Genomic DNA, 13,052 nt, shown 5'->3' with positions numbered 1-13,052 from the left:
ACTCTGCAACTTTTATCTACCTTTGTCACCTCAAAACATTCAAAAAAGGTCATTTTCTGCAGATTTTCACCATTTCTAGGTGCAGTTCTACCTACATTTTTCATCCGATCACTTTCAAACTTTACCCAGACAGAGTAGACAGATGGAGGATGTTACATTTCAAAGCGTTTAGATTTTTATTAGAGGACGTGGGCGAAGCATGGCGACCAAGATTGGTCTTCTCCATAGAGCGTCAAAACACTATTTTGTTGTTCTTAATGTGCAATGACTATAAAAAGTCTATTCTATTCTAAAAGTCACAAATTTAATGTGGAGCAGGGGTCTCAAACTTAAATGCAACAAATTAGCCTGTAAAAAAAATAAATATTTACATTCTACGGCGCATACAACTGCATTTTTAACCTCAAATTATTCAAAAAAAGGTAATTTTCTGCACATTTTCGCTATTTCTAGGTGTTACACTGTGACCAGTTCTTCCTACATTTTTCATCCGATTACTTTCAAACTTTACCCAGACAGAGTAGACAGATGGAGGATGTTACATTTCAAAGCGTTTAGATTTTTATTTGAGGACGTGGGCGAAGCATGGCAACCAAGATTGGTCTTCTCCATAGAGCGTCAAAACACTATTTTGTTGTTCTTAATGTGCAATGACTATAAAAAGTCTATTCTATTCTAAAAGTCACAAATTTAATGTGGAGCAGGGGTCTCAAACTTAAATGCAAAAATTAGCCTGTTAAAAAAATTAATATTTACATTCTACGGCGCATACAACTGCATTTTTAACCTCAAATTATTCAAAAAAAGGTCATTTTCTGCAGATTTTCGCTATTTCTAGGTGTTACACTGTGACCAGTTCTTCCTACATTTTTCATCCGATTACTTTCAAACTTTACCCAGACAGAGTAGACAGATGGAGGATGTTACATTTCAAAGCGTTTACATTTTTATTAGAGGACGTGGGCGAAGCATGGCGACCAAGATTGGTCTTCTCCATAGAGCGTCAAAACACTATTTTGTTGTTCTTAATGTGCAATGACTATAAAAAGTCTATTCTATTTTAAAAGTCACAAATTTAATGTGGAGCAGGGGTCTCAAATTCAAACACAACTAATTAGCCTGTACAAAAAAATATTTACATTCTACGGCGCATACAACTGCATTTTTAACCTCAAATTATTCAAAAAAAGGTCATTTTCTGCAGATTTTCGCTATTTCTAGGTGTTACACTGTGACCAGTTCTTCCTACATTTTTCATCCGATTACTTTCAAACTTTACCGGGACAGAGTAGACAGATGGAGGATGCTACATTTCAAAGCGTTTACATTTTTTTTAGAGGACGTGGGCGAAGCATGGCGACCAAGATTGGTCTTCTCCATAGAGCGTCAAAACACTATTTTGTTGTTCTTAATGTGCAATGACTATAAAAAGTCTATTCTATTCTAAAAGTCACAAATTTAATGTGGAGCAGGGGTCTCAAACTTAAATGCAAAAATTAGCCTGTTAAAAAAATTAATATTTACATTCTACGGCGCATACAACTGCATTTTTAACCTCAAATTATTCAAAAAAAGGTCATTTTCTGCAGATTTTCGCTATTTCTAGGTGTTACACTGTGACCAGTTCTTCCTACATTTTTCATCCGATTACTTTCAAACTTTACCGGGACAGAGTAGACAGATGGAGGATGCTACATTTCAAAGCGTTTACATTTTTTTTAGAGGACGTGGGCGAAGCATGGCGACCAAGATTGGTCTTCTCCATAGAGCGTCAAAACACTATTTTGTTGTTCTTAATGTGCAATGACTATAAAAAGTCTATTCTATTCTAAAAGTCACAAATTTAATGTGGAGCAGGGGTCTCAAATTCAAACACAACTAATTAGCCTGTACAAAAAAATATTTACATTCTACGGCGCATACAACTGCATTTTTTACCTCAAAACATTAAAAAAAAAAGTCATTTTCTGCAGATTTTTGCCATTTCTAGGTGTTACACTGTGACCAGTTCTTCCTACATTTTTCATCCAATTACTTTCAAACTCTACCCAGACAGATTAGACAGATGGAGGATGCTACATTTCAAAGCGTTTCGATTTTTATTAGAGGACGTGGGCGAAGCATGGCGACCAAGATTGGTCTTCTCCATAGAGCGTCAAAACACTATTTTGTTGTTCTTAATGTGCAATGACTATAAAAAGTCTATTCTATTCTAAAAGTCACAAATTTAAAGTGGAGCAGGGGTCTCAAATTCAAACACAACTAATTAGCCTGTACGATAAATTATTTACATTCTACGGCGCATACAACTGCATTTTTGACCTCAAAACATTAACAAAAAAAGGTCATTTTCTGCAGATTTTCGCCATTTCTAGGTGTTACACTGTGACCAGTTCATCCAAGATTTTTCATCTGATTACTTTCAAACTTTACCGGGACAGAGTAGACAGATGGAGGATGCTACATTTCAAAGTGTTTACATTTTTATTAGAGGACGTGGGCGAAGCATGGCGACCAAGATATCTCCATAGAGCGTCAAAACAGTATTTTGTTGTTCTTTATGTGCAATGAATATAAAAACCAATTTTATTCTAAAAGTCACAAATTTAATGTGGAGCAGGGGTCTCAAATCAAACAACTAATTAGCCTGTAAAAAAAAAATCTCTACATTCTACGGCGCATACAACTGCATTTTTAACCTCAAAACATTAAAAAAAAGGTCATTTTCTGCAGATTTTTGCCATTTCTAGGTGTTACACTGTGACCAGTTCTTCCTACATTTTTCATCCGATTACTTTCAAACTTTACCGGGACAGAGTAGACAGATGGAGGATGCTACATTTCAAAGTGTTTAGATTTTTATTAGAGGACGTGGGCGAAGCATGGCGATCAAGATTTGTCTTCTCCATAGAGCGTCAAAACACTATTTTGTTGTTCTTAATGTGCAATGACTATAAAAAGTCTATTCTATTCTAAAAGTCACAAATTTAATGTGGAGCAGGGGTCTCAAACTTAAATGCAACAAATTAGCCTGTAAAAAAATAAATATTTACATTCTACGGCGCATACAACTGCATTTTTAACCTCAAATTATTCAAAAAAAGGTCATTTTCTGCAGATTTTCGCTATTTCTAGGTGTTACACTGTGACCAGTTCTTCCTACATTTTTCATCCGATTACTTTCAAACTTTACCGGGACAGAGTAGACAGATGGAGGATGCTACATTTCAAAGCGTTTAGGTTTTTATTAGAGGACGTGGGCGAAGCATGGCGACCAAGATTTGTCTTCTCCATAGAGCGTCAAAACACTATTTTGTTGTTCTTAATGTGCAATGACTATAAAAAGTCTATTCTATTCTAAAAGTCGGAAATTTAATGTGGAGCAGGGGTCTCAAATTCAAACACAACTAATTAGCCTGTACAATAAATTATTTACATTCTACGGCGCATACAACTGCATTTTTGACCTCAAAACATTAACAAAAAAGGTCATTTTCTGCAGATTTTTGCCATTTCTAGGTGTTACACTGTGACCAGTTCTTCCTACATTTTTCATCTGATTACTTTCAAACTTTACCCAGACAGAGTAGACAGATGGAGGATGCTACATTTCAAAGTGTTTACATTTTTATTAGAGGACGTGGGCGAAGCATGGCGACCAAGATATCTCCATAGAGCGTCAAAACACTATTTTGTTGTTCTTTATGTGCAATGAATATAAAAACCAATTTTATTCTAAAAGTCACAAATTTAATGTGGAGCAGGGGTTTTAAATGAAATGCAACTAATTAGCCTGTAAAAAAAAAAAATCTCTACATTCTACGGCGCATACAACTGCATTTTTAACCTCAAAACATTAAAAAAAAAGGTCATTTTCTGCAGATTTTCGCCATTTCTAGGTGTTACACTGTGACCAGTTCTTCCTGCATTTTTCATCCGATTACTTTCAAACTTTACCCAGACAGAGTAGACAGATGGAGGATGCTACATTTCAAAGTGTTTAGATTTTTATTAGAGGACGTGGGCGAAGCATGGCGACCAAGATTGGTCTTCTCCATAGAGCGTCAAAACACTATTTTGTTGTTCTTAATGTGCAATGACTATAAAAAGTCTATTCTATTCTAAAAGTCACAAATTTAATGTGGAGCAGGGGTCTCAAACTTAAATGCAACAAATTAGCCTGTAAAAAAATAAATATTTACATTCTGCGGCGCATACAACTGCATTTTTAACCTCAAATTATTCAAAAAAAGGTCATTTTCTGCAGATTTTCGCCATTTCTAGGTGTTACACTGTGACCAGTTCTTCCTACATTTTTCATCCGATTACTTTCAAACTTTACCGGGACAGAGTAGACAGATGGAGGATGCTACATTTCAAAGCGTTTAGGTTTTTATTAGAGGACGTGGGCGAAGAATGGCGACCAAGATTGGTCTTCTCCATAGAGCGTCAAAACACTATTTTGTTGTTCTTAATGTGCAATGACTATAAAAAGTCTATTCTATTCTAAAAGTCACAAATTTAATGTGGAGCAGGGGTCTCAAACTTAAATGCAACAAATTAGCCTGTAAAAAAATAAATATTTACATTCTGCGGCGCATACAACTGCATTTTTAACCTCAAATTATTCAAAAAAAGGTCATTTTCTGCAGATTTTCGCCATTTCTAGGTGTTACACTGTGACCAGTTCTTCCTACATTTTTCATCCGATTACTTTCAAACTTTACCGGGACAGAGTAGACAGATGGAGGATGCTACATTTCAAAGCGTTTAGGTTTTTATTAGAGGACGTGGGCGAAGAATGGCGACCAAGATTGGTCTTCTCCATAGAGCGTCAAAACACTATTTTGTTGTTCTTAATGTGCAATGACTATAAAAAGTCTATTCTATTCTAAAAGTCGGAAATTTAATGTGGAGCAGGGGTCTCAAATTCAAACACAACTAATTAGCCTGTACAATAAATTATTTACATTCTACGGCGCATACAACTGCATTTTTTACCTCAAAACATTAACAAAAAAGGTCATTTTCTGCAGATTTTTGCCATTTCTAGGTGTTACACTGTGACCAGTTCTTCCTACATTTTTCATCTGATTACTTTCAAACTTTACCCAGACAGAGTAGACAGATGGAGGATGCTACATTTCAAAGTGTTTACATTTTTATTAGAGGACGTGGGCGAAGCATGGCGACCAAGATATCTCCATAGAGCGTCAAAACACTATTTTGTTGTTCTTTATGTGCAATGAATATAAAAAACAATTTTATTCTAAAAGTCACAAATTTAATGTGGAACAGGGGTCTCAAATGAAATGCAACTAATTAGCCTGTAAAAAAAAAAATCTCTACATTCTACGGCGCATACAACTGCATTTTTAACCTCAAAACATTAAAAAAAAAAGGTCATTTTCTGCAGATTTTCACCATTTCTAGGTGTTACACTGTGACCAGTTCTTCCTACATTTTTCATCCGATTACTTTCAAACTTTACCCAGACAGAGTAGACAGATGGAGGATGCTACATTTCAAAGTGTTTAGATTTTTATTAGAGGACGTGGGCGAAGCATGGCGACCAAGATTGGTCTTCTCCATAGAGCGTCAAAACACTATTTTGTTGTTCTTAATGTGCAATGACTATAAAAAGTCTATTCTATTCTAAAAGTCACACATTTAATGCGGAGCAGGGGTCTCAAATTCAGACACAGCTTGTAAATTCAGTTTATAGAGTGTTCTATAAAATAAACTGGCAGCTCAGTCACCAGAATTTCACCATAAACTTTACGGTGGTTTTTACACCAAATTACTGCAAATTGAAAAACGGTACCGCTGTCATGTCATGTTAAACTCGGGTGACTGAGATGCCTTTTTTTTCACGGTGCATTACTGTAAATTTAAAGACTGTGTCACTCTTATTTTTGCCGTACAATTCTGGTGACTGAGCTGCTATTTTTTTTTACCGTAAAATCTACGTACCTTGTTTTTACAGGGCATTACTGTAAATGTAAAAATGGTACCACTGATGATTTTACGATGAATACAATTTTAGTGAGTGAGCTGCCAGTTTATTTTTTTTACAGTGCATTGCTGTAAATTGAAAAACACTACCACTGGTATTTTTACGGTAAAATTTTGTCCACTTAGCGGTCAGTTTTAAAAAATTTTTTTTTTTTTTTTTTTACAGTGCATTACTATGAACTGAACATTTTTTACCACAAAATTCTGCCAACCGAGCCGCTGTTTTTTTTTTTTACCGTAAAACCTATGTACCTTGTTTTTACAGTGCATTACTGTAAATGTAAAAATGGTACCGCTGATGATTTTATAATGCATACAATTTTAGCGAGTGAGCTGGCAGTTTTTTTTTTTTTTACAGTGCATTTCTTTAAATGGAAAAACGCTACCACTGGTATTTTTACGGTAAAATTTTGTCCACTTGGCCGTCATTTTTTTACGTAAAAATCTACCGTCACTTTATATTTTTACAGTGCATTACTATAAACTGAACATTTTTTTACTACAAAATTCTGCCGACCAAGCCGCTGTTTTTTTTACCGTAAAATTTACGTACCTTGTTTTTACAGGGCATTACTGTAAATGTAAAAATGGTACCGCTGATGATTTTATGATGAATACAATTCTAGTGAGTGAGATGCCTGTTTATTTTTTTTACAGTACATTGCTGTAAATTGAAAAACGCTACCACTGGTATTTTTACGGTAACATTTTGTTCATTTAGCGGTCAGTTTTTTACGTACATTTTTTTACAGTGCATTACTATGAACTGAACATTTCTTACTACATAATTCTGGCAACCGAGCTGCTGCTTTTTTACTGTAAAATCTACGTACCTTGTTTTTACAGGGCCTTACTGTAAATGTAAAAATGGTACCACTGATGATTTTACGATGAATACAATTCTAGTGAGTTTTTAGTCAGTTACTATTAACCCAACAATTTTGCCACTGGTATTTTCACGGTAAAATGTTGTCCCCTTAGCGGTCAGTTTTTTCCGAAAAATTTACGGTCATTTCTTTTTACAGTGCATTATTATTAACTGAAAACATTTTTACCACAAAATTCTGCCAACCAAGCCGCTGCTTTTTTACCGTAAAATGTAAGTACCTTGTTTTTACAGGGCATTACTGTAAATGTAAAAACGGTACCACTGATGATTTTATGATGAATACAATTCTAGTGAGTGAGCTGCCAGTTTTTTTTTTTTTACAGTGCATTGCTGTAAATGGAAAAATGCTACCACTGGTATTTTTACGATAAAATTTTGTCCACTTGGCTGTCATTTTTTTACGGATTTTTTTTTTACAGTGCATTACTATGAACTGAAATTCTTTTACTACAAAATTCTGGAGACCGAGACGCTGTTTTTATTACCGTAAAATTTACGTACCTTGTTTTTACAGGGCATTACTGTAAATGGAAAAACGCTACCACTGGTATTTTTACGGTAAAATTTTGTCCACTTGGCCGTCATTTTTTAACGTAAAAATCTACCGTCATTTTATATTTTTACAGTGCATTACTGTGAACTGAAAACTTTTTACTATAAAATTCTGGCGACCGACCCGCTGTTTTTTTTTTTACCGTAAAATTGACATACCTTGTTTTTACAGGGCATTACTGTAAATATAAAAATGGTACCGCTGATGATTTTATGATGAAAACAATTTTAGTGAGTGAGATGGCAGGTTTTTTTTTTTCCCGTGCATTACTGTAAATGGAAAAACGCTACCACTGGTATTTTTACGGTAACATTTTGTCCACTTAGCGGTCAGTTTTTTACGGATTTTATTTTTATTTTTTTTACAGTGCATTACTATGAACTGAACATTTTTTACTACAAAATTCTGGCGACCGAGCTGCTGCTTTTTTACTGTAAAATCTAAGTACCTTGTTTTTACAGGGCATTACTGTAAATGTAAAAATGGTACCGATGATGATTTTATGATGAATAAAATTCTAGTGAGTGAGCTGCCAGTTTTTTTTTTTTACAGTGCATTTCTTTAAATGGAAAAACGCTACCACTGGTATTTTTACGGTAAAATGTTGTCCACTTGGCCGTCATTTTTTTATGTTAAAATTTACCGTCATTTTATATTTTTTACAGTGCATTACTGTGAACTGAAACATTTTAATACAAAATTCTGGCGACCGAGCTGCTGTTTTTTTTTTTTTTACCATAAAATCTACGTACCTTGTTTTTACAGGGCATTACTGTAAATGTAAAAATGGTACCACTAATGATTTTATGATGAATACAATTTTAGTGAGTGAGCTGCCAGTTTATTTTTTTTACAGTGCATTGCTTTAAATTGAAAAACACTACCACTGGTATTTTTATGGTAAGATTGTGTTCACTTAGCGGTCAGTTTTTTACGTAAAAATCTACCGTCATTTTTTATTTTTACAGTGCATTACTGTGAACTGAAAACTTTTTACTACAAAATTCTGGCGACCTTGTTTTTACAGGGCATTACTGTAAATGTAAAAATTTTACCACTGATGATTTTACAGTAAATAAAATTCTAATGAGTGAGATGCCAGTTTTTTTTTTACAGTACATTGCTGTAAATGGAAAAACGGTACCACTGGTATTTTTACTGTAAAATTTTGTCCACTTAGCGGTCAGTTTTTTACGTACATTTTTTTTTTTTTTTACAGTGCATTACTATGAACTGAACATTTTTTACTACAAAATTCTGGCGACCTGCTGCTTTTTTACTGTAAAATCTACGTACCTTGTTTTTACAGGGCATTACTGTAAATGTAAAAATGGTACCACTGATGATCGTACCGTACATTTTGAGCTGCCAGTTTTTTTTTACAGTATAATCTACTTGTTTACAGCGTAGCCTTGTGGACTCACCATCAATGTGTACTACATTTGGTATAAAGTAAAAGTTAAGGTTAAAGTACCAATGATTGTCACACACACACTAGATGTGGCGAAATTATACTCTGCATTTGACCCATCACCCTTGATCACCCCCTGGGAGGTGAGGGGAGCAGTGGGCAGCAGCGGTGGCTGCGCCCGGGAATTATTTTTGGTGATTTAACCCCCAATTCCAACCCTTGATGCTGAGTGCCAAGCAGGGACCCTTCGGCGAGCCAAATGTGGTCCAGGGGCCCCACTTTGGGCATCCCTGCTCTAGTTTGCCGCACTGAAACTCTCCTGGAGTGTTGAATACGAAGCTAAAGGAGGGGGAAAGGTGTGGAAAAGTACTAAGTTGTCAGGGTGGGGGGGTGACCTTCATAAATGGCTGTTTCTGAGGCGTGACGGCATGTGGGCAGAGTCGCTCACCACACACAAACTCCTCGGGCCCGATGGCGAAGACGCTCCTGCTCTTCAGCGTCTGCGGGTGGGCGCAGCTGGCGTTGATGGCGGGCAGGAAGGTTTGCTCTGCCACCCAGACTGGAAGCCACTTGAGCTGGCAGTCACACAGCAGGCTGGAGGTGTTCAGACGCCTGCCACAAATGTAAAAACACGCTCTGATTGAAAGAGGGAAAAGGAGGTTCTACTCAAATGAAGTAAGCACATTGGTTCACTCACAGCTCTTGGAGGTTCTTTATCTGAGAGAAAGCGTTGGCTTGGACGGACATGATGGCGTTGTCGCTCAAATCTCTGTGGGGAGGAACAAGAAATGTTGGCTTGGATCACAGATATTCCACCTAACCGGACGCCTTTATTGTTAGTCTTATTAAAAACTCAACTCTAAGTAAGATGAAATATCTCAAATAAGGGTGACATTTGCTTATTTTCTGTCAGATAAGATCATTCTTCTCACTAAGCAGATTTTATGTTAGAGTGTTTTACTTGTTTTAAGTGTTTTGCTCCTAAATGATCTCAGTAAGATATTACAGCTTGTTGCTGAGATTTGATGAGCTATATTGAGTAAAACATGCTTGAAACTAGAATATCAAGTGTTGCAAAGCTGTGTCATCAACACTCACAAGTATAAAACTACTTTTTTAAAGTAATAATTTCTTACTTCAAGCGTGAAATTAAAAAAAAATCATGACTTTGACACAATTGTGTCTCATAATTAAAACAGATGACAGCCAAATGGACTTTGCTGTTTTATTTCCAATGAAACAATAGAAAATAGGTACTCATATAGTAGTACAGTTGGCACAGTACAGTAAACTGACAGTTAATATTTCAACATTTGACATTTCAAACAATTTTGAACAGAAATAGTTCAAGCATATTCAGATAAATTCTTCAAAATTACAACAAAAAAGAAATTGCCCGGGGGCCGGGCATATATATATATATATATATATATATATATATATATATATATATATATATATATAATCTCCTGATGATTGAGGAAACCCTCATGAAACAGGCCTGTAGAGATGAAGTAGTCTTGTGATTTTTCCCACACATACATAAATATATATATGTATACAGTGTTTCCCATAAACTGCCAAGATACCTGTTGCGGTGGGGGCGTGGTTATGGGCGTGGTCACCATGACATCATCGAGTAATTTGCATAATTTACTACAATGATATGATTTTCTCTAAAAAGGCTAAAAAAATGTATACTTACTAATTAATAATAACAATTTTGTTTTAAACGTCCATCCATCCATCCATCCATTTTACAATATAATTACAACACTTTATGTACATATTTATATACAGATTTGAACAATAAGTTATTCACTGAAATATATTTATTAATTGTGGTTCTTACAAAAAATATATCTTATAAAATATAAAAGCTAAAATGTCTCTTAAAGCTCTGCCCCTTTAATTAGTGCATACTAAATAATGTAACTTTAGCCTACTACTACAACCATATTATTTACCAGCAACATAAAGTGAAACAGAGGCAGAGGTGTCCTGCCACAGTCAGTAACAAATAAACAGAAAACAGTAGTGGTCAAATACAAATAAGGCAACAAGAGAAGTATTCTACACTTCTCTTTTGTAAAGTAAATCTGAACAGCCTATATGGGCATCTACATCAACTATATGATTTTCCTGAGAAGCTGGACAGGACAAAACACAAAAAACAAAAACAAAAAAAACAAAACAAAACAAAAAATATATATATATATATTTTTTTAAATTTTTTTTAAATTTGTGGCGGACATAATTCTTTCGTGGCGGGCCTTTTTGTTTGAGACTTTTATTAGTAGGTTGCACAGTGAAGTACATATTCCGTACAATTGACCACTAAATGGTAACACCCGAATAAGTTTTTCAACTTGCCACAAATAAATGAATGTGTGGGAAACACTGGTATATATAAAGGGTGTAACGGTACACAAAAATTTTGGTTCGGTACATACCTCGGTTTAGAGGTCACGGTTCGGTTCATTTTCGGTACAGTAAGAAAACAACAAGATATAAATGTTTTGGTTATTTATTTACCAAAATAGTAAACAATGGCTTTATCCTTTTAACATTGGGAACACTATAATATTTCTGCCCACGTTAATCAACATTAAACTGCCTCAAGTTGTTGCTCAGATTAAATAAAATGACAAAACTTTTCTTCTACATATAAAAAGTGCAACATTAAACAGTTTCAAGTCAACTCATCATGCTTAATTTATTACAGCATCTGGGAAGCCTGTAGTTGATTTTTATTATGTAAATGTTATATTTTTATCAACATGTGATAGCAGGGACCCTGCCATTCAAAACTAGGCTGCTGCATTACTAATGATTCATGTAACTATAGCTGAAAAAATAGTACAATAGCAATAGGAGAGACTATTCATCCCTGAACACCATGGAGTTCATGTAGGCTTTATGATGCACTTACATTATTATATCAACTATCAGAGACAGAAACTCTTCATTTAACATAATGTCCTTTTTTGCTGCTTCAACACAGAAAAAGGTAAAGTGAAATAACAGACAGACAGGGCTTTGCTGTCCGTAACACACACACACACAGCAAAATGAGCTAACATTACGCTAAAAGCGAATTAGCCTTCACCTCAAGCCAGGACTGCGAGCGAGCTGAGCTGCCGTTTATATTTCTAGAAGGTCAACGGGCTCATAGTGATGTTACTAGTAGTTGACTGGGAGGTGTTTATTATCATTTGGGGAGAGTCCGCAGCCTGATGCTTACCTGCTAAACGCTAAGCACTGACTACATGCGCTCTGAATACGCACTGCTGATTGGCTGTTACCGCTCTGTTTGTAACCAATCAGATGGTTGTGTGGGTGGGACAATGCTGGGTGCTGTGTAGAGGACTGACAGAGACCGGCAGAAGGAAGCGGAGCAGCTTGTTAAGACTTTAGCTTAGCTTAATATGTTCGTGTGGAAACTCGTTTGGTACACCTCCGAACCGAACCGAACCCCCCGTACCGAAACGGTTCAATACAAATACACGTACCGTTACACCCCTAATATATATATATATATATATATATATATATATATATATATATATATATATATATATATATATATATATATATATATATATATATATATATATATATATATATATATATATATATATATATATACATACATACATACATACATACATACATACATACATACATACATATATATATATATATATATATATATATATATATATATATATATATATATATATATATATATATATATATATATATATATATATATATATATATATATATATATATATATATATATATATATATATATTCCTTGAGCACTAATTGACTGAAAGAGCATGCACGTTATGGATGGAAAAATGCATTTTTAGACAATATGATTTGCCTGAGCAGCTAGGAGACCCCGAGAGTAACAAGCGGTTGCCTTGTTGCCTTTCCATTAATAACAATAAACTAGGTTTTAGTATAAGTTTGCTGGTTTCAAGAAATGTAATGCCGAGCGCATATCATTATGTCAAGATAATGGCACCAGCATTTACTTCATCTAAGAATATTTTTCAACATACTGAGAAAAAAGGTCTCATATTTGTTTTTTTTACCAAGAAAAGTGCACTTGTTATTAGTGAGAATATACTTATTTTAAGGTATTTTTGGGTTAATTGAGGTTAGCTAGTTTG

The 13,052-nt window shown here is 34.8% G+C and overlaps 1 protein-coding gene across 2 annotated transcripts in view; it reads right to left on the bottom strand.

Annotated features, from left to right (window-relative positions):
- Positions 1–13,052, bottom strand: part of lrig3 (leucine-rich repeats and immunoglobulin-like domains 3) — a 94,195-nt gene that overhangs the window by 15,415 nt on the left and 65,728 nt on the right. For both annotated transcript variants that reach the window (XM_062066474.1, XM_062066473.1), the window contains exons 11-12: positions 9,566–9,637; positions 9,317–9,480 (exon numbers count right to left, since the gene is read on the bottom strand). In XM_062066474.1, coding sequence (XP_061922458.1) covers positions 9,317–9,480; positions 9,566–9,637 — 236 coding nt within the window. The remainder of the gene's footprint in view (positions 1–9,316; positions 9,481–9,565; positions 9,638–13,052) is intronic.

This window comes from Entelurus aequoreus, linkage group LG12 (genome assembly GCF_033978785.1).
Source record: "Entelurus aequoreus isolate RoL-2023_Sb linkage group LG12, RoL_Eaeq_v1.1, whole genome shotgun sequence".
Taxonomy (NCBI): Eukaryota; Metazoa; Chordata; class Actinopteri; order Syngnathiformes; family Syngnathidae; genus Entelurus; species Entelurus aequoreus.
This window is presented reverse-complemented; position numbering and strand designations above follow the sequence as displayed.